Here is a 27190-nt window from a genome sequence, read left to right on the forward strand (position 1 = left end):
CGGTTTGCAGGATATTGCAATTAATGATGGTATAAATAAATCATGCACCTGTAATATTTTTGTTACACAGTAGGCATAATGTTGTGAGGAACCAGTTGTACCTTTGACTAGAGCCCCAATCCTGCAGTGAACTTTGTAAAAGTAGAGAGGTCTGCTCATACGGCGTTCATTGCAGTATGGGGACTGTCCACTGTGTCAGGTATGCTTGTTAGACTATGAAATTTCTTCCCATTGGCAGGATGCATCCTGTAATTACATGGTGTTCAGTAAAATAAATGTTTAAAGTCTGCCAAATGATTCTTGGACAGTGCTTGATTTGCAACATATATGTGATTATAATTAAAATGTTGTTTCTTCTTTTTGGAAAAGTAAACTTGACTTTTTTCATTCTATAGGTCTATGGAAGTAATGAAGTGTCATGGACATTTTGAGGGGCTTTTCTTAAGTCACATGCATGGCAATGGGTTGTTTTCATAGGGAACTGGTTGAACAGAGTCTGTGTTCCAGTTCTTGATTTTTCTCCCTGAATGCTCTATTCAGGCTATAGAGCATGCTGCAGACCTACATCAAGGAAAATCATTTTGTATCATCTCTTTATTTGTAGTGGGAGTAAATGCACATGTTCACAGGGGCTCTGCATCATTGGAATTATTAGGAATGCTAAAAATAAGACATAAAGTAAATGCAACAATTAGACACCCATCAAGCAAGAGCATCAAAAAGAACATTAGGATTCTAACGCAGAGTATGTACCGTGTCTTGGGATACTGTAAAAGGGGTAGAAAAGTCTAAAACATTAGTGAAAGGTTTGATTTTTTTTTTCCCGGTTGCATTAGAGGTAATGTGTTTGACAAAATAGTGGAATAAGAGCCCTCTATTGGCCCCAGTATAATACCTATGTATATACTTAAGTCAATCCATCTCTGTTCAGTAAAACACTTGGGACCATGATTCATTCAGTAGCATGGAAATATATGTATAAGTGGTTTCCTGACCTGTGGCCATGCGTGTAAAAGAGCATATTTATGTGTGCAGTGCTCATGCTATAAAATGTTTCCATTTTGACCTATATAATGCTTTGGAAATATTTGGTAGTACCTCCTAGATTTTCCTCGTATTTTGTAAAAGGAATTCTACAAGTCCTAAGTTAGTCTTATTTAGTTCTCTAAGGAACTTATCTAAGACTTTAAGAGCAACGACTGTAGTATATTAGAGAAAAATTTCTTGTGAAAATAATATGCTAGGATTCTGTCAAGACAAGCGATGATGTTCAGTGAGGTCAGTGTTAACCAATTGGTATAACTGAAATCTTTTCTTTTAAGATATTATCTGCTATATTTGTGATGTCTGCATTCCCTAGTTCCTACTGGATGGACATCCAGAGTCAGTGCATATTAATGAACTGCAGTTTCAAAGGAGTGGTTAGAACTGAGTGATTGTGTCATACATGTGAGTGATAGCTTCAGAGCATCAGTTCAGTGTAACGTGCAGAGATCTTTTCTGAATGGGCTGCAATATGTTTGGGTCTGGCTTCCTGTTATCCAGGATATTACTGTGGGTATTTGGATATTATATTTGTTAGATTAATATATAGCTACATTACTCATAACTGGAAACTGGATGCAAAATATAAAAGTGCTGGAGATACTTAAATAGTTCGTTTTCCAGTAAAGTTAGTATTTTTTATTTTCAGAAAGGAGTAACTTCCTCTAGAATTCCTTACATTCCATTAGAGTTGCTTACTTAAGGTACTTTTTAGGTTGTTCTGATAACTTAAAATTAACCTGCAATAAATCAGCAGATCTCTAATGTGATAGCACTTCCTTTAGTGGTAACTGGTAAGGGTGAGAAATTGGGTTTGTGCCCTTTGCTCTTGGTGTAATATCAAGCAAGTTAAAACATTTTTCCTTTAGTTCTTTTCTTTGTTTAGATTTTCTTTAGAAATTCAGGCCCTATCTAGCTTGGAAGATAGTGAGATAGTGAAGTCAAAAGAAACATCAGTGTGCAAGTCAAGATGTTAGGACAAGAAGAGATTTTTAGTTAGACTGTAATTTTTTTGCTATCCATTCAACTTCAATGGCTAAATAACATTTTAAATGAAGGAAAAGTTTAACCATGCAACACCTGATCCATTTTAATTAAAGAGCTAAGAAGCCATAGAAGTTCTTTAGATATCCAAGTAATCTTTCAGTAAACTAGTACAAGACAGGCTTTAATTACTGGATACTTCTCAGGTTAAAATTAGACAAACACCCAGCAAAAAAACCCCAGAACTCATCTTTCATGCCCTCTTCTATTGTCACAAGGTAGAAAGACAAAGAAATATGTAAGGTAAATGAAAAAACATCCTTTTGAAAGTCATATTTCAGATTTCTCTTCATATGGAAGGGTCTGAATTAGCAGAAAATGGAAAATGAAGTTTCCATCTACAGGCTATGGACAGAATAGGATAGAAGTTGCCGACACTGCCTGGTGGTATATCTGTGAGCAACTCGTGCCTCCTGAATCTGGGTGGGGCAGGCACCCACAGAAGCTGTAGGAGGCAGGGGCAGAGCTGGCAGGCTCCCACAGATGTCTTTGGCAGGGGTGGAGCTGGTGAGCTCCTGCAGATGCCATTGGCAGTGGGGATGCCCCTGTCAGGGTGGGCACATGCTCCCTACCCTGTGGCCCCCCCCCCAACATGTTGCCTATGGGTGTATCACATCTTGTTGTGAAGAACCCACTCCTAAATGTGATATGACTGACTTTCTGTGAGTGTGGACTCCTGTCTCCTCTCCCACACAGGACCCCCAGCCCCTTGGTCTCTGCCCTGGGGGTCCAGTCTTCCCCTTAGGGAACCCTAGCCCCATAGCCCTCAGCCATGCCTGGGGTTCATGTCACCCAGCAGGATGGAACCTGAGGGTTGCCTATCTCTGCCAAGACTGTGCCACTCCCTCACAGTGAGACCCAGGCCCAGGGGGTCCATGGGAAGCAGAACAGTTCACCCCTGGGCTCCCAGCTGGCAGGTGGACTAGAGTTGGTGGACTCTGGTGCTAGATGCTGTTCTAGCAACAGGCTGGCCCAGTGGGCTGGTGAGCTGCATTCTCTCCACCCCATTCTGAGCCCTCCTTCACCCCTTCGGGACTGTCCTGGAATTGCTTGGGGAGTCTGCACACACAGACTACCAGGACTCAGGGGGAGCTGGTCAGCTCTGGGAGGTAGGCACGGTCTTTGGCCCTGGCAGGCAGCCACAGGCAGCCCAGTCTCACTCCCCTTGTCTACTGCTGCCTGCTGGAGTGGACCCTGCCTGGTGCCTTTCAGCATCCCTGGACCATGGCTGCCTCATGTTACTCTTCCTGTCCCAGGTCCCCCTCCCACTCCAGCAGTTCCCAGGCAGGGTGCATTGGGGACTTTTCTCCCCAGCTGCCATCCAGGGGTCCTTCCTATGAGACCCCCATTCCTATCACCCCAGGGAGGAGTCTCTGGAGTGGGGCACAGTATGCCATGGGCGGGGGGAGAGGCTGGGTGGCAGCTGCTACCACCACTCCAAGCTAGGAAGAAAACAGTTTGGGGTGTCATAGATGGACACAAAGTGGTCCAGGACCCTGTCCAAAAATTCCCTCTCCTGGCACTGCAACTCTTCCAGCTCCACAGATGCCTAGGTTGCCTCCTTAAAACAGTGGATGGTCATCTCCATTCCTGCATCTCAGTAGCCTGGGTATAGGGCATCCCCCCACTCTGAGCATGTTCTCCCTCTACATCTGGAGTTTCTCCTAATGCCAGTCCTGCAGCTCCTGGTACTAAGAGTCAGCTGTGCATTCCCAGAGCTTGGAGAAAGTGACCAAGGTCCTCACCCATGTAGAATCTCCTCCTTGCTGCTTCAGCGCCTCCTCCGGACTTCCCCCATGCATTCTGAAGCTGTGCCACCCCTGGCCTTGGGCTGCCATCACGTCTACTACGTATTGTCCTCCCTCACACAGGTCATGTTTATGCAATCATACACTATGGGATTACTCTGGGATGGGATACAGGAACTCAGGACTTTCTGCGAATTTGCAACTTTTGCTGATTAAAAATGAAGTATAAAGGAGGTCTTGGACTGTCCCAGCACTCGCCTGGACACTCATGTAGAGCCACTGAGTGACCTATGGTGAGTCCCCTGTCTGGACCCTTTCCCTGCCTAGGGCTGGGAGCTGCACTGCTGCTCTCCATCCAGGTTAGGGAAGACTGGGGCTCCAGCTGTGCTGCAGGTGAGCAGCAGGCTCTGCAGCAGGGCAGGGACTGGTTGTCAGGGAGGGAGGGCCGGGGTCCCTCTGCAGACACTGTGGTGGGTGCCTGCTCTCCTCCCTCAGAGGGTCCAGGGAACCTGGGTCCTATGGGGACTCAGGCCATTCCCAGAACAGATAGGGACTGACCACTCTGGGACATACCAGCAGAGCTCTTAACCCCTGCCCCCTCCTTTCCTGTATCCTTCCCTTACAGGGGAGGTGTTTCAGTACTGTATCCCTGTGGGAGCAGTACTTAAGTCCCAATACTGCCTTAGTCATACTCAGCTGGGACAGCGAAGCCCTTACACCACTCTCCTTGCCCATGCTTCCTTCCCTTACAGGAGAGGTGTTTTAGCCCTGTGTCTGTGCTGGAGCAGTACTTCGCCCCCAATATTTACCTGGAAAGAAGTGCTTCAGAGCTGAATGTGGGCCATTTGCTTTAATGGCACACTGGTGAAGACTGGGTTGCAATTCAAAGTGAGAATCCACCTTGCATACTACCTGTGGCTCCACTATCCTGCTGATACCCCTGGATGAGTTTGCGATTGCCACCTCTATTGACTCTCTGCTGAGCCCATGACCTGACCCAGGGAGAGGAACCCTGACCCCTGCCACTTAAGAAGATTCCTGCCATGCACTGCCATTGGGTTTCCATCACTGTTCCCCACATGAATACTCTGGAAGGGAATGCAGAATCAGATCAGAGGGGAGGGGAGAAAGTGCTGGAGTGCCATTTGCAACCCTCTTCATGTGCACAACTCAGGAGTCACCCTGGTACTGGGACCAGATCAGCTGAGATAACAGTTCCCACATGAGATTCCTGCCATCTTCATGAGTGCCTTTCCTGGACTGGGGTAGAGGGAGGGAGTGGGGTGGCTTTGCAAGGGAGAATTTTTCTTATTCATGTTGTATTGCAATTCTAGTGGTTCTTATGGATAGCTGTGTATTATCTCATGTACCTGACCTTGGGGTGCTCTCTGCCACCCAGGCCCATGGCAATGCTAACAGGGGTAGGGTGCCAAGTGCCCACATTTGTACCTGGTTTTTACTCTTTGCCTGTAGAGCTCAATAAACTCATTTTGTGCCTTTCCATGAGTGCGTATGGGAAGGGAAGCTGGTTTCAGCACCACTTCTCTGGCCAGCTGCAGTGAGGCTCCGCTTCTCCCAGAAGCTGAGCAAGGAACTGAGAGATAGGGCAGGGAGGTGTGAATGAGGCAGATTTATGTTCCCATAAAATGGGAGATGGACTGCTAACCACCCAAGGCAGAGGGGCAGGGGCCTGGTGCTTCAGTTGCATTCCAGGATGGGAAGGCAGGTGGGCAGAGGGTCACTGATCTGCCTGGTGCTGACATACAGAAACCTCTGAAGCACCTGGTGGGGAAGGGGAGGGAATGGAAGGGGTGACTGGTCTTCTTAGTGCTGGAAGATAGAAACCTTTGCAGCACCTAGGGGCCTGTGGCCCCACACTGTTAGCAGTCAGGGCAATTCGCCCTCCCTCCATGCCCCACCATCCTTGCTCCCCACCCCAACCCTTGCTGGGCTTCTTGGCCACAACAGCTTGAGAGAGGGTAGTGACCATAGCCATGGCCTACAGAGACTGTAGGTTCCCCAGCACCCTCTTTCTTTCATCACTAGGGACTTTGTGTTTCCCCCAGGGCTTGAGTCCCTGTGGTGTGGGAATGAATCATACCTTTCCAGGCTTCACAGCATCCTCAGTCAGGGCATGACTCATCAGCAGAAGTGTAGGGAGGGCTGGCTGTGGGTTGTAGGGCATACTTCCACAGTGGCTGCTGCGCTGGTAGTAGAGGAGGCTGTGGAGTGGTCTATGCACTGGAGAGGGAGGCATCAAGGAAGTGTTGGAGGAGTGGGTCCAAAACAATCATAGCAGCAGTGTCCTGGGGGAGGGGGAGGGGAGTGGTTGCATGCTCGGGAGCAGTCCATGGGATCAAGAACCAGGATGAGTGGGGCTGTCCATGAGGTGGAAGGCATGGACTTGGACTCCAGGTCCTGGGTTCTAATTTCCATGGCACTGGAGCTTTCCCCTTGCTCCTGGGTACCATGCTGCCTGCTCTCAGCCACACCCAGAAAGACATCAAGGGAGCTCAGGTCCAGCTGCAGTGCACCTCAGCTCCCACATTGTGTGATGGTGTCGGGACCATCACCAACTGAATGGATTCCTTCTGGGGCAGCTCCAGCAGCTGACATCTTGCCCTGTGGCCCCTGCTCCTGGGCACCTGACTGTCCTGTCATCCTGGGGCCTTCCTGCACCACCTCCTCCATAGTCCCAGTTCTGAGACTGGGGTTGGGTAGTCAAGGAGGATGGGATGGGTTCATCCATGATCTGCGAGTGGGCGAGGGCCTGGCTGTGAGGGGGTGGATGGAAGGAACAAAGGATGTATGAAGGTGCAGGTCCTGGTGCATGGCTCTTCTTTTCACTGCATCTGGGTGCCTACCCCCACAGCCTTGAACTTCCAGGGGCTTCCAGCAAACACCTTGTGATTCTGGCAATACCCTATGCCCCGACCTCAAAATTTCCACTGTACTCTACCTTAACCACAGAGGCAGGTGGCCACGTCCCATCTGCTCCTGAAGTTAGTTTCCAGGGGCATCCACCTGCTTGCCGTGGCTATGTGCTCAGTGCCCCTCCCCCCACATTCCCCCACCCTAATTCTCCAGAACCTTGTAGCTGCAGGCCAAAAAAGCCTTGTAGATCCCCAGGTGCCCATGGCTGGCAGTGGTTGAGCCATGGTGGTCACAGTGGCTGAACTGTGGAGGTCATAGATTTGCCTCCATGCAAACTGAGTCCCAGTGTTCAGTTCTGCTACCCTGACCCACCAGAGATGAGCTGCCTGCACTGGCTTCTGCTTGGGGATGGGGGGTTCCATGGTGGGGTCCAGGTGGCAGGGTGCTTGCTCTGGCACGTGGGAGCTAAGGTTTGGATCTATGTGACTTTGCCCGAGAATGGGGTTGTGGGGTCTGGGTGCCAGAGTTGGTGTCCATGGGGCTGTACCTGAGCATAGGGGTTCTTCTGGACTTAAGTGTCAGGTCTGTGTACATACCATGGGGTGCTTTGTGATGGGCTGTGGGGGCACAGCCCAGGGACTCATGAGTCTAGGTTCTGGGGCTAATGCAGGGGACACAGATGCTTCCATTTCCCCTGCTGCCTGCCTGCAGCTGATATGTGGCCAGAGGCAGGGCAGAGGGGCTGTGCAGGGCAGGGCAGGGCAGAGGGGCTGTGCAGGCTTGGCTCTGGGAGAGCTTGGGGGTGCAGCCTGCTGGGTGCTCAGACAGAGTAGCCAAGTGTGGGCCAAGTACTAGTACCTGTGCATGCCCCTGTAAGGGAGGGGTGGTGGGGAGCTTGCAAGGAAGCCGGGCTGCTGGAGGACAGTGACCTAACTTGAATTGATAGGGGAAATGGGATTGAAGTTCAATTAACTGGTCTAACGTAGATCTATTAAGTTGGAATGCACATCAATCCAGGCCTATCTTAGACCGGGTTCCACCATTTTTAGATCAGTCTATGTGCACCAAACTTCGGTTCTCTTATGGGTATAGATCAGTTTCTGATCACTTAGATTGGTAAAAGTATGTCTTTACCTGGCCTTAGTAATAGAAATCCAGAATATTGGACTGACCCAAACTGATGTAATTTTCCCAGCCCACACATAACTCTGAGAAATTAATTTTAAAGGCATAAATGTTCAGGGATAAGGTCTGATGTTTACACCCATTTAATCCCACTAAAATCTTTCTGAATCAATGAATTGGTATAATCTAGAGCAGAATTTGGGCTTGTCTCTAACAAGTGATTCTAGCATAATATTAAAATACCTTGAAATCAGGTAACAAAAAGTTGTAAGATAAATGCAATCTATCCTGAATCCATAAAGAGTAAGACTTAAAATGTTTTGGCAAATCAGGTTTACTTTTTGCATATTTCCTTTTTTAAGTTTATTGTGCAGTTTGGACTACAGGGTTGTATGCCATAAATGACAGTGGACAGTTCAAGGAGTATAATATGAATACATTTAAATCTACATCAGAATTACAGTATGCTGTTTAATGTCCTAGTTAAACTGTGTGCTTTATTCATATGCAAATAGGTAGGAAATGATGAGTAACTGCTCTTTCTTAGATCTACTGTAAACTGCTTAAAAGGCTGGGGACATTGGACTGGTCAAATGTTTTGTCACTATTTAATGTTTGTACAATGCTTTGAAGATTAAAAGTGCTATATAAATACTAAGTACTATTTTTTTATTTCAGTTAGCCTTTGAGTATCAGTTATTAAAAGAACTAAGGCTTGCCAGCAATTAGCCACAGGGAATAGAAATAGTATTTTGCACTTCGGTAGTTCCTTCCATCCAAAGATCTTAAGGCACTTTACAAATATGAGTAAATTTAGCCCTCCAAAACTACCGTGAAATATTATTAGTCATACTTAACAGATGAGGAAAGGAAGGCAGAGAGAGACAAGGAACCAGATTTTAAAGGTATTTAGGTGCTAAACTTTCATTGATTTTAAAGGGAAATAGGCACTTGAATAGTTTTTCGAAGACTGACCCTTGATGCCTTGTTCAAACTTCCACAGATAATTCATAGCACACCTGAGTATATAATATATATTTCAGGAAGAGATGTGCAGGGAATGCTTTTTGGCACCCAGGGACATTTGACAAAAATGTTTATGTCAAAAATATTCTGCAAAGAGTTTTTAGGAATTTTTTTGTTCCCCAAAATCATGTTTTCCAAGTTTCTGGTTGCTGAAAACAGTAAGGTTTTCCAATTCCCCCAACATCCTGAAAATGTTATCCAATAAACATTTCCCACAGAGATGTTTCTTCGGAGGGAGTTGGAGAGAAAAATATTTTTTGAAAAGAAGTTCTTTGGGCAAGACATTTCAGTCAGCTGTAGTTCCAAGTCTTTTGGCTCCCAGTCCTGTACCTTAAGCACATGTGACCAGGTCTCTGGAATAGTCTCATAAGACACTTATCCTAATGTCAGTGGTCGTGGTGCATGTGGTTTTTGGCTTATATTTAGATAACTGCAAATCTCTTTGCCTATGTCTCTTTTTTCCCCCCTTGAGAATATTCAGCAAAGTGAGAGAGGCTTTTACCAGGCGAAAAACTAACTCCACTGCAAAACTGACTGAAGAAGAGGGAACTCTCCTGCCCATAACAGCAGTTTTTGTAGATTGCTCTCCATCATTAATGGTGACATTTTTCTTAGAATTTTTATACATAAGGTTATTTATACAGGCATTTTACTATTTTCATTCCTGTAACACCTGAATGTCTTGGTTCCCAAAAGCAATCACATTGTGTATCTCAAGGTATGAACTACTTTGGCTGAATGGGAGAAAAAGTGAAAAGACGATGGGTGTCCTCCATCTCTAGAGCTTCAGTAATTCTTTTGGGCTCCAGTGAGACCAGTGTTGTTTGATTTTAGTATTGCTCTAAAAACCGTAGCAAGATGCTATGCAAGAAGGGATATGAGGAGATTCTACATAGAAGATCTAAAGCAGGGAAATTCTAGGAATATTGCTCTGAATGATAGTATAAGGAAAAGAAATTGGGATTCTTTACTATTACCATTGAGAAATGGATTTGGGAGTCTTGACTGGGGACATATACAAAGCATGAGAACTGGAAATCTCAACTGAATTCTGCAACTCCTTCTCCAGAATTATTTTAACTTTTGTAAGCTCTTTAGGATAGGAACTTTCTAACAATTTGCCATGTTGGCAGCATGCAGAATTATACAGCACATTATTTCATGCAATTCTGAGGAAAGAATCTCAGCCTTCATTTAAAAAAAATGAAGCTGAGAAAAAGCTGGGAAACATGATTCAGTCAAACCTCATGGTTCAGAGTAGGAGGTAAAAAAAAAATCTCTTCGATTCTTTTAAAAATCTCAGTTTTTGAGAGAGGTCATTCTCTAATTTTTAAACACTTGGAGTTGGCAAGTATGTGTTTTTATAGTGCTCAAAACACACACTTGATCCTTACTCAGGCATTGGTACAAATAATAAATCAATAATTATCTTCAAACATCAATGTCTTCATGTCTCTATCAACCACAAGTACTTTCCATTGATTTGAACTATGAAGTCCAGCCTATCGGTAGCAAACATGTTACTACACAATGGTACAACTTTAATTAGAACATTCTATACAGCAATGAACAACCTTTCTGCTCATTTAATAAAAGGATGCAATCAGCTGCCTTGCTTGAATACCTAATATTTACAAGTGGTAGAGAGGGAATAACAAAGAAGGCACATTATAGCTAACAGTCTACTTCATCTGGTCAAAGCAAAACCCAACCCTTGTCTTCCCGACTGCAAATCTGTCAGGGCTCAGAGAGGATTGTCTTTGAGGAATGATATGAAAGATACATAATATGTCAAAGAAAAGAAAAAAACAATTTCTGTTCCTTAGGGAAAGGGGGGGAAAAAAAAGAACTTGTCTTTCTAGGCACAGCCATAGCCTCTTTCCTTTGATTTGTCATTATTTCAATTCATATAAAAAGATTTATTTGAAAGAAGCTACTTTAACTACATGGGCAGTCTCCTTTTTTTCCAAAGCCTTTTGTAAGAACAAAGTAACCACTTGTCTCACACAGTGACTAATGAGAGTTTAGTGTGGGTTTTAGTGTTCATTCATACTCTTTGTGTTCAGCTAGTTGTAAGTTAAATCTTTAGAAATCTCTCCGCAGGAATCTTTCACATTGGGATGGGGGTGGGAAGAAAATTTGTCCAGATACCGAGAACTCTTGGACGGAAGCTGCACTTTTCAGGCTTCCTAATTGGCAGTACAGGAAATAAACACACACAGGAAGTCATGTGGCCTTCTTTTGAACTTAAAGTTTATATGATGTTTAATGGCTAAGGCATTTTTGTGTGCCTAACATAAATAAATTCAATATGCATGGTTGCTGGCAATAAGCAACATAATTTAGCCATCTAAATATGGTATTAAAATTGAAAAGAAGATTAAAATTAGTATTTTTATATCTCTGCTATCCTCATCAGTCATGCTTCTCTTTCTATTTAGTCAGTCCGTTATGAAGGCAACTACAATCTAGATGTAAATAAAACAAAAACAGTGGGACAAACATGACATTTGCAAACTAACACTCTACTCATTCTGCTTGTGTGTTATACCCATTTCCTTTTTTTCCTTCATCTGTCTTGTCTGTTTATGTTGTAAACTTTCTGGGACATAGATTGCCTCTCGGTCTCCACAAAGTTTAGCACAATGGGTCCTCATTGTTCCCAAGACACTACTTTAATCAATAAAATTACAACTATTAATGCCCTTTGCCTAACTGTATTTTTGATGTTGGAAATGCTTCATATTGATGATTGCCTATATATAGTACATCTTTGAAACAAGTGAGTGTATACGAGTGAAAGAAGATATAAGTTTCAAGAATCATTTCACAATGTAATCACATGCATACATTTTAAACGGCTCTTTAAAAATCTTTCCAGAAGTGTAACAAGCTCATTGAATGCCCTGCAGATGGGAGGGGAAAGGACAGCACAGGGTATGCCTACCACCAGATGGGAGAGTTGGGAGAAAGATGGATAGAAATGAGTGAGGGGAAGTGAAGGCTTTCCTTCCTGGGAAACATCAGTAGCTACATCAGCAGTGCCATAGCTGATGCTCCATTCACTTCCTCCTACCCCCCTCATACATACATATTTGATGTAGGGCTCCCTGGAGTGGTGTTTGGGGGATCACCATCCCATTTGCTCCAACTTCCCCCTCCCCTCAGATAAATGCTTCATGTGATGCTACCCTAGCCAGCTCAGGGCTGCCACTACCTTGGCAAAGACTCTCAGCAGTTGGGATCCCACCATTCCCTCATAGTCGGTACCCAGGATGGGTGCGCCATTCTCCCTGCCATAGTTATGCTACTGAATCTTCCACATTTGAATTATTCTCTGGACTTGCAACACAGGATAAGTCCTCAAAGGCATTTGTTGCTTTATGAGTACTTCAGGACAGTGCAACAACATGCTTTGCCCCCCTACCCCTCCCCTCCAAAAAGGGAACAGTTTTATGCTTCTTTTACCTCTTTTCTTGAAATATTTCTCCTTGTTCATGTATAGCAGTGTTGCAATATGCATATGCATTCATTAAATATAGCTGAATTCTGTTCTAAAAGCTCTTTTTACATTGCTTTTCTTTCTTTCTTGATAGTCCAGCTCCACAGTGAGAACGTACCAAAACAGTAAATCAAGAGTGACCATGAGTCCTGGGTTTAGCTCACAGTGGAACAACAGCCAACCTGCTTGGAACACATACACCTTTCCAAGAGCAAGCTTGCACTATCAGTCCCATGCCAGCTACACGTACTGTGCTGGACATCCTGCTGTAAGTAATTAACCTTTTATGTAGCTACATGAATGTTCTGCTTTATTCCCTAGAAGGCAGAAGTATCATAATATGACAACTCAGTGGAGTATGCCAGAAATGTCTCTGTCCCAGGGTAGTTAAAGCTGTTTGTTTGTTCTCAGATGGATTAACTGTAACTTTAGAAATAGCGGAGTGTTTCTAAGACCTAAACAGATGTTCATTTCTTGTTGTGCAGTAGACATTTTTTTAGCTTTTAATATGAAACATTTGCTATGAACATTGATTTTAGGTTGGGCCCATGTAAGTGGGAGAGAAAAGAACTTTGTTACCCACATTCTGTTTTTTATTTTTTCCTGAGGGCTACTATTAGAGAAATAAATAATTTCTTACTCAGAACAGCATAGAGTTTAGATTACATGGGTGACTCAGTAAAGCTGTATGTCTCTTGCCATCAAAATACACCTCACTAATGTTTATGTATTCATTGTCAATAGTGAACATGCAGTTTCTGTCACTAAGCTAGGCCTGCTGTCCTTTGTAGTTCACATGGGCAGGTGGTTAAAAGGGGAGAAGATAGGAGTGTAACTGTTACTTCATGTTCTATTTTGACAGCTGTGAAAGGGGCATGGTTGACAGCTATTCAGATGGTATTTCCCCATTACTGAAAAGCTAAGTGCACATAACAAAGCCTACTGGCTCTTTTTAGTTTCAGCTTCAGGAGGTCTCAAGACTGAGAGGGCCAACAAGGAAAGATCTTGCTAGTGTAAGCAAGTCTGCCCTTTGTTCCAGCTCTGCTCTTGACCTTGGTGTCCTTAGAGTTTGGATTTAGCTGTCTTTTGAAATTTTAAAGGACAAAATGTGGACATAATATCCTAACACCCTGTCAGTTATAGGTCAGAGAGCTTTGTCATCCTCTACTGCATTCCAGTAACATAAAATTCTGTTTTATCGAAAGGTTTGGATTTTATTACAGAGGAAAAATATGTGCTGTGTAATCTGGTTGCAGGATCTGCATAATTTGATTTAGACATAATATCTTATTTCTCAGCAAACTTTTAACCAGAAAGTTTGCTTGTGAAGTGTCTGATACATTAACATGATAATTGTAATAAGTGAGGGGTATTATTGTACAAGTATGACCACTCTTACTGAGATATTACTTAACATAAGACATCTCTGTAAAGTCTATATGCCATTATTTTCAGTTTGTTAGAACTTGTAAATGTTGGAGGAGAGAATACAGTTAGAAATCATTGGGAAAATGCATATGATGATATGTATAGAATTATGTCTTTTTTATAGAAGCCATTGTAATGATTTAATATATAGTCCATGCATATTCAAGTCTTTTAAAATATTCCTGTCTACCTTTGACTATAAAATGATCAGGAATCAAACCTAAAATCTGGTTCTGTATTGTATTATAGTATGACAAGCAGAGTACTATGTACCATTATCAAGCTCAGTTGAGCACAGAGAACACAGTTGTTACCTGTAAAGCAAAATGTCATCCAAGGCATGGAAGCCTTTTTTAGGTCAATTCTATCATTGTACTTTGCTTCAGTTAGACCAAAATGGGTGCATCTACATGAGATGGTATGTTGCTGTAGCAGTGAGATATTGCACTGTAGTTCGTTGCTATAATGAAGTAGCATTACCGGGCACGAACCATGACACTGACACTATTATGCAGTAGCAACTAAAAATAACCATGCAGACTCTGCAGTAACTCTGGTTACTGTGTAGTCCACCACACGTAGACACACCTGCTTCGTAGTAACTCAACTAGAACCATATTATTATTTTATCTGATTCAAAAGAATAAAACCCCCTTATAGGCAGGGGAGGGGGTGGTTAATCAAATCTTAAATTTTGAAAGTCAGTCCAGCCAAATGGTGGGTTGGTAATGACTCAATGCAATCAGAGTTGTGCAAACTGGTGCTCAGATTAGAAAAATCCAACATGTGATACATATAGGGAAGAGACTGAAGTCTTGAAGTTCCCATTTAATTCTGACTTCAGTGTATAAAGTTACTTAATTAATAATTTTTTCATGGTGTTTTGGCTAACTACACTCATTCTAAGTACGTGTTATAGTTAGGGACCTACAAAATTGGTGATTTTGTGTTTTTTGCAGAAATTGCAAATTTCGTAGATTCCTTGTGAAAAAGTGCAGGGACCACAAGTTGGAAAATGGCCAGTAAGGTCAGGGGGAAAGGGAGCTGAAAACAGAGATAGGAGGCCTTGGTGTCTTGAAGCATGGAAGAGAAGGAGAGGAGGGAAAGCGGGGGAGACTTGCATGGTGCTCCCCCCCCCCCACACCTCTGGCCAATAGGCCCCAGAAGTTCTCCCCCTCCCAGGAGACTGACAGATGGCTGTTTGTCAATCTACAGAGAGGGGCAGGACTTCTGGGTCCCCTCAGCCAATGAAAAGTGTGGGAGGGTCCTGCTGCATTCCACTACAAAAATGGCAACCAGTACCATTCTCAGACCATGAAATTGGGGAGCAGCCCCCACAAATTGGGTAGGTCCCTAGTTATAGTGCCTAGTCACTAAAAGTTTCCATCACATGTCTGCAACAGACTACAAATAGGTTAGATGAACAGCAAGTATAACACAATATAAAGTGCCATCTCTTAGGCCAGGTACAGACATTACACTTTTACTGGTATAAGTGATCAATAACTGGTCTATAACCATAATAGAACAGAAGTTCAGTACACAAAACCAGTCTATAACTATAACAGAACAGAAGTTCAGAACATATAGACTGGTTTAAAAATGGTGGAACCTAATCTAAGATTTGCCTTCCACCAAAGAGCGAATGTGTGTTCTTGTTGCTACCGATCTAAATTACACCACTTAGAGAAAACCACATAATTTAGATTGATTCTGCCTCGGGCTTTTTGAATGTCTGTACCTAGCCTTAAATACATTCCCCACCTACTATAGTGTTTAAGCATTAATGTCATTTCATTGTCTGTATGTCTCTGAAAGTTTGCCTCTGATTTTGCCAATATCTGAGTTCTCTTTGAGCATACTCAATTCAGTCATTATAGTTTTCCCTGTCATGCATACCTAGTATTTGTTTTTGGAGGGTCTGGGGGCAGTGGTGGGACTGGGGGCAGGAGAAGTAACCATGAAAGAATACTGGCTGCTTCTTCAGGAAACAGTGCTGTCATTTAATTTTTATTTTAGTCATAGTGTGGAAGTCTTTTTGGTTTTTTTGCTTCATTTTAAAAGATTTTTTTTTTTTTCAAATGAACTAATTTAAGGATCCAGTCCCTGGATCTATGACTGATGGAAAAAAGGTTCATACTTGCAAGAGTCCTGGTTAAAAGATACCTCAACACTCCAGCACTCTTGCTGGAGGTCTGGTTCATAGTGAGGTCTGGCATTCCTCAGGTAGGGTCACTCTAGTTAAATGCTGAGTTTGCAGCACTTTTGCCCTGAGGGTTTCAAAGTGCATTAGAACAGTCTATAAACTGACATGTTCTGGTTGCAAAGCTTCCCAGATTTGTTACATCCTAAGGCCAATGTTGACTTCTGATATCTTAAAGACTAAGAAGCTTATCAGTGCAGAAGGGATCCACCTCTTTCCCCAGGTAATGATCCAAGAGTGTAGTGTATACAGGTCCTATGCCTTGAAAGCCCTCAAATGTTCTGCTTGTGCTAGTCGCTGAAACAAATCCAAATCTCTGAAGAAACATTTGGATCCATCTCTGTACCAAGAAATGTTATATGGAACAAAAAAGGTTCTTACTGGCTGGGCCAAATCACACACAGGAGACATCTTCTGAATCAGCCAATGCTACGCAAAAAGAATTAAAATATTATATAAGTGAAATCCTTTGAGAGCCATATTCTGGTGCTAAGGATCCAAGGCATGTTCCAGATCTTACTGTATGTTCTATACCATGCATCTGTGCTGCACAGACCTTTATGGTGGTAAATTAAATTGGCTATATGGATCAGAAAGGCAAGGGAGGGGATTGTTTTGTCTCCCAGAGGTGAGTTAAAAGAAAGTCCCTGGTGGTACTTTTCTTCCTTGTAACTCCACCCCAGAGGAAAGGACGTAGTTAGATGAGTCATTGCAAATATCCACTGATGTTTTCTTTTTCCTCCCCACAAATTCTTCAAGCTCTGCCAGTTATTTTGCCTTCTCAATAATGCATGTACCAGGACTTTTAGTTTCACCAGTAATTCAGGAGGCTCTGCAGTCAGTGGACAAACCAACATGTGTCCTAGTTTCTATTCTCACAAGAAAGAACACACCCTGAAATGTGGTTCCTACTTGCACATCCTACCCAGCTATGTTGGGCGAAGGATACAACTTTGGTTACTGACCACAACTTTGGTTATTGGCGTGACGGATATATCTTTGACTGGATGGTGTAAGATGGTACACCTCTTTGATGGCATAAAAATAGTCTATATTTTTCCTTTTGATAGAAACCCCACTCCACATGGGGAGAAAGGGGGGTGGGGAGTTTTTTGTTTGGATCTCAGAATTTTAAACTTGTTAATAGGGGGCATTCTGCCACCTTATCTCTTGATATTTTATCGCAGGAGGAAGAGTTTGCAATTCAGGATGAATACCAGGAAGTGGAGCCACAACTTGATCAACAGTCTTCCCTGAACAAAAAGATAGCAATTGTTTCAGCATCTACTACTTCTGAATTTTTTTTCTGTCCAAACTTGTGGACCAAATAGCAATGACACAAATCTTCCTTTGATTACAGTGGAAGAAATTGTAACCTTGTTTTTAGACATCTTGGCTTCTTTGTATTAAAAAATAAAAAAAAATTAAAAATCCCTTCCAATATTACCATTGCAACCTTCAAAGGAATTTTGAGCTTCTTCTTTATTATATCAGTATATAGGATAAGAAACTGATAAAGGCAACCTTGAAACCAATTTTAAGATACCATATTTTCTTTCCTTTTCCTTATCTTTTATTCTAAAAAGCATCAGTTAAAAAAAACCTACCACCTCTTCTTTCCAGGTGCAACACAGGAGAAAGTGTTTTAAATCCCTAATGAAAAGGAAATCATATTCAGCTTTGTCTTTGGAAATAAATGTCACATTTCAAGTTTGGAACCTTCAGACTAATCTTCAACCCTCCTATCCTCATCCTTTGGAGACTGAATTTCTTGTTTTGTCAGCTAGTGTGGTTCCATTACGTAGAAATGGATATTCTGGATAATGAAAGGTAGTTATGCCATTCAGTTCAAATCCCTTCCTTTATCCATCCCTGTTTGGGAATCTCTCTCAAAAGAAAATATTTAGATCACAAAATAAAACATGTTAAGAGAAAGTCAAGAGGTCAAGAGAAATTGACAGAGACATTCTAGACATTTCTGGGCATGTCTACACGAGTTGCTTAATGTACAGAAGACTAATTCTACTAAGCGTCAGCGCAGCGGGCAAAACCTGTGCTAATGCGCTAATGCACAGTAGATTTAGTTTAATGTGCGTTGTGAGGGAAAGGCTGGTGTTCTGTTCCTGTCACATTTCTTGAAGCTCCTGGGCTGGAAACACCATGTCAGTGGTTCCACGTCCTTTTCTGAAGCCACATTAGCTCTCATGCAGTAGGTCGTTTAGATGATCAGTCAGCCGGTTGAGGAGGACTCTTGCGAGTATCTTTCCAGCAGTTGAGAGGAGGAAGATGCCCCTGTGGTTGTCACAGAGTTGCAATTTCCCTTCCTTTTGCACAGATGGATGAAGAAAGCATCCTTGACTTCTTGGGGGACTACCTCCTGTGACCACATACTGCAGAAGATCTTGGATGCATATTACTGTCACTAAAAAAGTGCTACTGCACAGTAGTGCTGATTTACAGTGCATTTAGTACCTGTCATTACATATATTAAACTTTATGCGCTATAATTATGGTTCATTAATGAACATGTAAATGAAACTAGTGTTAGCAAAGGCAGATGGAAGGCTTAATCCCATGTAATCTATATAAATTCAGCTTTTTTTCAGCAAGTTTTAATGCTGTGTTTTGATGTTAGGTCAGAAACTGTTAATAGTACAGCTAAGGCACCACAAACCTTGAGAAATATTGCCTATTTAAGTGCAAGAGGTATCGATTAAGTCTAGAAAATTGTCAGTAAGAAGGTGCTGTGGTCTCAAATGGGGTATATTTAGGAAGTGGGTAAACAGTTCTATCGGTAGCACCAATTAATAGACTTCTATGTATCTATGGATAAAGGCTCCAATACCATTTAATTTCAATTTAGTTATGCCCAAGGTAGTATCTAACTTATACTTTAATCAAAAAATTAATAGGCCAGTGTTTTTCTCCTATACCTCACATTTCTAATAGGTGAGTCAAGGCTCTAACCTATGGATACCAAAAGGTCTTTGGCTAACTATCTTATCAGAACCAAGTAATTTAGGTAGTCTCTCATTGTGCTAATGACTGCCATACATTTAAATGGGTTAGTTAAAAGAGTGAAGTTATAGCCTAACATCTGTTCCAGAGCCTATGGATATTTGATCATATTCTGCTCCACTAACGGCAGCCTCAGTAGTATGTCTTGGACATGTTTCATTTCAAGAAATCTGTAAATTTGGTATTGGAGCTCTACATGTATATTTATAAGATACCAGTCCCTAGATTAGACAATCAGGGTGTGGTATAGCAATACTTCACTCCATATTCAGTTAGGACTCTGTCACATCTTACTTGCAGGAGATACTATTTATCAGGCTAGCAGAGGGATAATGATTTTGGTGGAAAAAAATGGAGGTCAGTTCTTCGCCCAGCAGTAAGAAACTTCACTGCTACTCTACTATGATTCCTAGAATATTTTGTGCTTCATCCATCTGTTGCCCCTTCTCCCTTAGGCTGTGCTCAAAGGATATGCCCTACTAGCCCACACCATATTATGCTACTGTAAACTAGCTTGTGAGTGGGAAAATGCTGAAAATACCTGCATGTATTAATATTTAAAACATCACAACTCCTTGACTGTTCAGTGGATATATATTTTCATGGGCAGATCCAGGATTTTGAAAAGGAGGTCCAGAATGTATGGCACATCATCACGTATAACATGATACATTTTTCTTCAGTTAAAGAGAAACTAGAAGCATTACTAATATCCTAGGGGGCTAGTACCATATTATTCAGTTTACCATTAGAGCTAAATACAAATAAAACTATGGAATGTGTACCAATTTGCAAGATTATGTATAAAGTTAACCCCCCCCTCCCCCCCAGGCAAAAGATACTTAAAATTATCAAAGGGTATTGCATCATTAGTCCTGTAACTAATACAGTCAAATGTGGGTGTATCTACATGTGCTATTAAAACGGAGCAATAAATTCTGGCAGCCCTTGCACTCAAGCACCCTCATGCCCCAGCCAGCCCCATCAGCATCTACACATACGTTGCTGCACGCTAAAAAATACTGATGTGGGATAGTACTTGTGTTTACAACTACTAACCTATGGTGGAGTTAATTAGTTTACTGTGACCTAATGCGACCACATGTGTAGATGCTGAGACTTTACAGAGGAGCTAATTAGGCAGCTCCGCTGTAAACATTTTGTGTAGATGTGCCCTATATGTCTCTCATTCAAATTCACAAAACAAAAATCTATTTTTTGAGTGTCTTGACAGTTCCTCCAATACTTCACTGTCAGTCATTTTTAAATGTGAATTAGTATTACCATGCCTGAGATAAGCTAGAGTTAAAAACAGGTCTCCAGGTGTGTGAGGTAGAAGAGAGTCATTACCAGGAACGGCTAACAGATAGCAGAATTGCAGAAAAAGGATTGTTGAATAGTGGAACATCAATGATATTAAAAAGGAGAGAGGGTCATTAACACCTGTGGAGTGGAGAGAGATTAGCAGGAATTGGGGAGATGATAATGAGCCATGAAGTCATTTGACTCCATCGCTGCTGCCTCAATGGAAATGCTGCTGCCCCTCCCAAGCAGTTGGCTTTAAAGCTTGGATGGAACATGGATCAAATGGGGTGTGCAACTGCACCAGTGCACTGCCTTGGATCTTCCCCTGTATATTTTAAATCTCCTTCAAAAGAGCCACTCATTTGTCTATGGAGATGTGCACTTTAGCATTCCATTGAGGTTTTTTGCAGTGAAGTATATGCCAGGATTTTGTCGACCTTTCTTTTGGAGAAAGATGTGGTGCTGAGGAGGTTAAACTGTCATGTAGTCCAGTATTTCCCCCCATCACTGTTATTTCCAAGATATCTGTTAACCAGAAACTGTTGCCTTTCTGATCTACCCGCAGCCTCCTGACTGATTCATTTTGTAATGTCATGAACAATGGATTGTGGATTCACAGAATAGTGTAAGGTTGATTAGAGAGGTGAAAGCTTCCTTTTACACATGCACATCTTGGTAATCATCAATGATGGGAAAGGAAATAAATAGTACAGTACATGTGAATTGGAAATGTCTTTCTAAGGTCCCTCAATTTCATTTACTGAGCTCTAATTATCCCTCAATTTTCCCATTCTTTAACCTTAACTCTTTTGTACTTTCAGGGACTTTCTACCTGAAAGGTATTTCTTTGCTGAAAAATGTGCTTTGCTGAAGCACCATTACTGCCATTATTTCACCAGTCTTTCCTTAGAGATATAATATGCTGCCTATACAATATACCTAGCTCTTGCTTGCTTAGCAAGAAAAAGACCAAGTCCTGAACCCGATCCAAGGTTACCCCATAAGCAGCACCAGCTAAATATTATAAAAAGGGTCTGCTTAAAAAACTGCATTGTGTAAAACATTTTGGGCCCTGAAAAGGAGTAACCTTATATAACCATGCTAGCTGGCTCCCACATTTAGAAACCCTCCATTTTGTATTGTGGAGGCTTAGGTTGGGTTTCATGGAAGGCTGAATGGGTTATCACTAGATGCTAATTTTATATAATTGCTGATGAGAAAACTTACAAAATTTTGCAGAGAAGAAACTGAATGGAAAAATGCGCAAAGTGAAAATGGAGAGAATAACTCATCTCTGTTGTAATGGGTAAATTATAATATTTAAGAGCTGTGCTAGGTAGGAAAAAAGTAAATGGAAGTGTGTGGTGATGTGAATATTTTTAATTGACAAAGATTATATAGTCATCAATTGCAACAAGAAGCTTTGTGTTCAGAGTAATTCCAAATGCTAACTGCTGACATAAATTATTTATTGTGTTTATCTATTACCACCATCTACAGGAGCAAAGCCTCAGAAACACGAATTTATTAGACTGCAAATGTAAAACACATTTCCACTTTGTTTGGTTTCTTTGGGGATGAGGATGGAAATTTCAAAATCCCAAACAAATGCTTCTCTTAATTAACTTCCCTCACCCTCTGTACTTTCTAATAGTGAGGCAAATGGTACTAGTGACTTGTAAGGTTGCTTTCAATGCTGCCTCTTTAGGCCATTTTTCAAAGCAGCAATCACATGCAGTTAATTCAGATCAAATCAGCTTATCAGCTCAGTTCATTGTAGTGCTTTCATAATCATTCGTGTGTGACAGCCCATTAAAAGTTGGCCAAGCCTTTTAAAACATCACAAAATCCACAAATGTGCTTTACATTCAGCCTGTGAGTTAGCTGGGCATATTTGTTTTGTGCATTAACTTTTGAAATTGAGCTTCTTTCCAGGGTCACAGGGAAAAGTCTCTGGTAATATGAAGTTTAGCCAAGGTAATTTACTGTATTTCACCTGATAAATAAACTATAGGCAATAGTTTTATTATTTAAAAATATCAGAAAATCATGTTTAACTTAGGTTATGACTTGTGTCAGCTTGTTCAATTATAGATTGTTGTAGCTCTGCCCTATGAAGCAGGGAAATAGTACCACTTTTACAGTGGCAGTAAGTCTTTTACCAAGTCAATCCTACTCCATTAGGGTTTTGAGCATTTGAACCCAGAGGGTGCATCCCCACAAGCGCACATGTGCATTTCCCTAGGGACAAATAGCACTGGCACATTATTATGCTACTTGTCTCCAGGGAATGCCCCTGCATGCATGCAGCAAATTGCCCCTGGTAAGATGGGGGAGGGTGGGACCAGCATCTGGGCTGGCTTGAGCAGCCTTACTTGGGGCTCTGGGGGCCTTCTGGAGCTGTAGCAGTGGCAGTTTGGGTGTGCAAAGCCTGGCTAGCAGCCAGAACATGGCTCTGGCCAGCCAGGCTGTGGTTTTAGATGACACATGTTGCAGCCACATGCACCACCCTACTTTTTTTTTGGCGGGGGTTTTTTAGATACCAAGTACCTTTTTATGTGTGCTGTGAGCATTTTGCAGTGCCTCAAAAACCTCTGAGTGGAAGCAAAGTGCATATTCCCACTTGTCTGGATGCTCCCAGAGAGGGTAACAGTAGGGGAAACTAAGAACTAGCCAGTTCATTATTACTGCCTCCCAACATTCCTAAGTTACTGACCAATTTGATGAAGTAAATGCTATTCAGATTAACAGTATGAATTCCCTTTCTCATATGATCATTAGACAGTAGGTTCCTTCCATTATCTGCAAGACTTTGCAGATACTGAAGGCCTACTTAGGGATGGAAATTCATGAAGATTTCTGTGGATTATTAAGTTTGATGACAGACTGCATACACAAATTCAAATAATCTGAGAGAATTCTCTCAGATTTGTTCTCCACGTAAAGAAAATTATCCAGAGCCACATGTACAAACATTCAAATACTCTCTGAAGACTAGAGAGCTTACAGTGTTGATACTGTGTAGCCAGCAACACATCTTATCATACTCTGTAGGCTTTCTTATTCTGCCTGGCAACAGATGGCAGTAGTGCATAGAACAGCCCTGATTGGATGACCCAAACTGTCCATGGTTTACCCGTATTTCCATGCAGCACAGTGGGGATTATGAAGGGTGCATGTCTTACTCCCTGAGGAAGCAGCAGAGTCTGATGAGGAGTGACACAGTCTTCCTGGGGATGGGGGAAAGGAAAGGAGAGGGGTTGGTGGGATTGGCTGCAGGGGGACTCATGCCCCCCGCCTCCCCCCAACTAAGGCACCACCAGTTGCCCATGTTCTCTTCTGAGAAAAGCCACAACATGAACAGACATTCACTTTCCCAGGAGAAACTCTCACAGGAGTGATTTAACACTGATTGTTTCCAGGTTATTTTTCTTCTGGAGTGGCTATTTTTACTCTAGGAGAAAAATCCTGAACATCTTTTAGTTATTATAGATACTTATACACGAGACATTTTTCTTACAATTGGGCCCCTGAAAGTGCTCTACAGCCATGATGTAACATACATATATGGCTGCAGAACACTTTTAAAATGGTTGATTACACGAAAAATTAACCCTGATCAAATGATGTATTGCATTAGGGTTCTAAGGCAGAGTGCTGTAGGGAACTTGGGCTGATCTGGTGCTATCAGCTGAGCCCTGCCCCTGGGGCTGTCAGCTGGGGAGGGAGGGGGAAGAAGAGGGAGCTTCCAGGTGTTTTGAATGGCCAGAGATGAGGGGTGAGGGCAGGGTGGAATGAAACCTCCTTGCCTTGCAACCTCCCACCCCTGCCACTACAGCTGGGATACTGGGGAGAGCTGGGCTGGGCCTGCAAGGGAAGGGGACTCTGTTCTACGACCCCCCCCAGCTCTGGCCATTCAAAGCAGCTGGCAGCTCCCCTTTCTTCCTCTTCCTTCCCCAACTGACAGCTCTGGACCTGTGTGGGGAAGAGGGGGCTGGGGAGTGGGGTAGTTCAGCAGCCTCCTCAGAGGGTCCAGGCCTCCCCACCCCAACAGGTGAACGTATGTAAAGCACCATAAGTTAGAGCGGGACCCTAACATCTGTAAGCACTCTGTGTGACTAGAATGTACCATGCACCTGATACAAGAGACAATTGGATCATTTTTGGAGGTGGTTTTGGTTCACGGGAAATTATGACACTTCACATTTTTTATTCCAATTAGAACAGAAGCAGCTATTTTTAAAAATGTTCTTGTTACATGAAAATTCAAGATAAATTGATGTAGTATTATTTTTGGTTTGAATTAAAATTTTCATTTTGCATGTTAGTTTAGGATTTTTCATTTTTATGTAGCTTTACATTGTTCTATGATATGCCATACTATTATTGAGATGTGATATGGCATGATATAACAGTAAAATATATTATTTTCTTGAAAATCACTGGGGCTATATCCTTCATAATAATGGTTAATCTTTTGCAGTTCTAAGTGCTTGTTTGGTTGCAACTAAATAATTTGAAAATTTCACATAAATATTTAATGGTGTATATAATACATGCTAGTACTACTGGCATATCACAAAAATGTAAAAATATATAGAGACACAAAAAACATGTAATATTCAATTTTGGAATTTCAAAATGAAAATAATTTTCATACCAAACTTTCCCCCCACATTTTCATTGAAATCAATTTTTGCGGTATATTTCAATTTCCATGAAACCAACCATTTTCCTTGGAAAAAGCATTTCAGCCTAAAATTTATGACCAACCCATTTATGACCATGTCTACACATTCAATTAATGCGTTTTTGGTAAAGCGCATTAAATCTAGTACCTCCAGGCATTTATACACATACTTTTCCATGCTGTGTCACTTGCAGTTGTATAAACAGCAAAATGCACGTCAGCACAGAGAAAATGGTGGCGGTGCACTTTTGAACTAAAACACGTTTGATATGTTTTAGTTCAAAAGTGAACCACTGCCATTTTCTGCTCACTGATGTGCATTTAGTTGTTTATACAACTGTATGTGTTGCAGCGCCGGGCGCTTTTCAAACCGCCCAGCGCTGCAGCGTATGCATGTGTAAAAATGCCCTCCATTGTGAAGTACTAGAAAAATGTGCATTAGCCAATTTTAATGCATGTTAGCTAAAGAGCACAATTTTTCTGTGATACTTTAATGCATATTCAAATAGGTTAATGGGCATTGAAATGCATATATAGACGCATGCAATATGAATAATTCTAGCAACGCAGTTTTCTACCAGGTAGTTAGGTATATCAAAATATGCCATTCTTGTTGGTTTTGTTTTTTTATTGTTCCATAAAAAAGCAGATGAATCAGTTACATTTGCAAGCAAGGCATTTAAACAGTAGATTGAGAAACACCAATTATGAAACCATACAGTATACTGTTTTGCTTTGTTTTTTTGGGTTTTTTTAAACCAAAAGAAAACTCAATACAGCTAGCGTAAAAAAAAAAAAAAAAAGACTTGTGGGAGATAGTAAATAAAGACACCAATAAGTGTCTATATATGCATCTGCTATAAAAGAACTGTCCCAATTAAAGAGCAGAGGGAATTGTTTTTGTGTCTATTTTAGCAAAGGTGATTTTTTTATTTCTATTTTACAGCTTCTCCATTACACATTAAATGAACAAGACAGGATGTCTTTAGGATTCGTAAACAAGGTGATGAGTTTCTCCTAGCCCCAGAGAAAATCCTGGTATTAGGACTGGAGGGTAGATGCCACAAACTGCCAGCCTGTCACATGTTTAGAGACATCTGACACGTTTTGAAAGATTGATCATTTAAAAGGCCAGCAAATGTGTTACTTTCATTTTAAATAATTAAAATGCTCAGGAGATTTTCTTGTTGTATTGCAACCCTGGAGGGTGAGAGGTTTTGGATTAGTCTGAGCAAATATGGCTTTAAATAATTTTCCTTATGGCTCCCCCTCCCTTCTCTCATTTTTAATTGGGGATATTGATTTAATACAAATTCCTCAATCCAGTGCAGGTGTAATGGATGAATATTTTCCTTCTTTACTTAAATCTGTTTACTGCCATGTGCCAGAGAGCCTTTGTTTATACCAACACTGCAAATGGAATGATATTCAACAATGCCATCCACAGCAGTTAATATTTACAACCAGGTCTGTTTGAAAATTTTCCAACAGAATGTTTTTCCACTAGAAAGTGAAAAAGTTTGTCAAAATCAAAATGTTCCTTTGATGAATATTTCCCTGCTAAACAAAAACAAAGGATTTCAATATTTTAGCTTCATCAGAATGAAATGTTTAATTTGAAACACTTTTTGTTTCAAAATTCTTTAATGATTTATGGCATAAAATAAAACTCATGTTGAAATGAACATGAGTTCACTTGGCTTTCCTTCCCTTTTCATGTTTTGTGACAATGTATTTAGCACAGTTCACAGATTTGTTGGAATCTGACAGGCCATGCCGTGACTGCTTCTGCCATGACCTTGAATCTACAACTTTAGTGTTGTCAACTGTGCACCTTAGCACCTGCACCCTTCTCACCCCCTTACTTGGTTCCAAACAATATTTTTAAAACACTGATTTTGAAATTCCATGATCTGTTCCAGTTTGGAGTGAAAGTGTGGAAAAATCAAAGACTTGCAAAATGTAGAGATTTATGTGCACTCTGCTCCATTTAGGTTTATATGGCTTTATAGCTAGATTTAGGAAATAGTGGGTACATCTACATGTGACACTATATCACTGTAGTGATGCACTACAGCAGTGTAGTTTGTCACTGCAGCAGCATAGCTTTGGAGGGCACAAACATGACTCACATGCTGGAACAGTCCACATAAGTATTAAGGGGCCCATTAGGCATCAGGACA

General features: G+C 41.7%; 1 protein-coding gene across 6 annotated transcripts in view; it reads left to right on the plus strand.

Annotated features, from left to right (window-relative positions):
• The window catches only part of LOC112550049, a 330470-nt gene extending 313028 nt beyond the window's left edge, over positions 1 to 17442 (plus strand). For all 6 annotated transcript variants that reach the window (XM_025202363.1, XM_025202364.1, XM_025202360.1 and 3 more), the window contains 2 exons: positions 12458 to 12631; positions 17182 to 17442. In XM_025202363.1, coding sequence (XP_025058148.1) covers positions 12458 to 12631; positions 17182 to 17325 — 318 coding nt within the window. In that variant the 3' untranslated portion in view covers positions 17326 to 17442. The remainder of the gene's footprint in view (positions 1 to 12457; positions 12632 to 17181) is intronic.
• The last annotated feature ends 9748 nt before the right edge of the window (positions 17443 to 27190 follow it).

The sequence above is a fragment of the Alligator sinensis genome, unplaced genomic scaffold (assembly GCF_000455745.1).
Source record: "Alligator sinensis unplaced genomic scaffold, ASM45574v1 scaffold181_1, whole genome shotgun sequence".
Taxonomy (NCBI): Eukaryota; Metazoa; Chordata; order Crocodylia; family Alligatoridae; genus Alligator; species Alligator sinensis.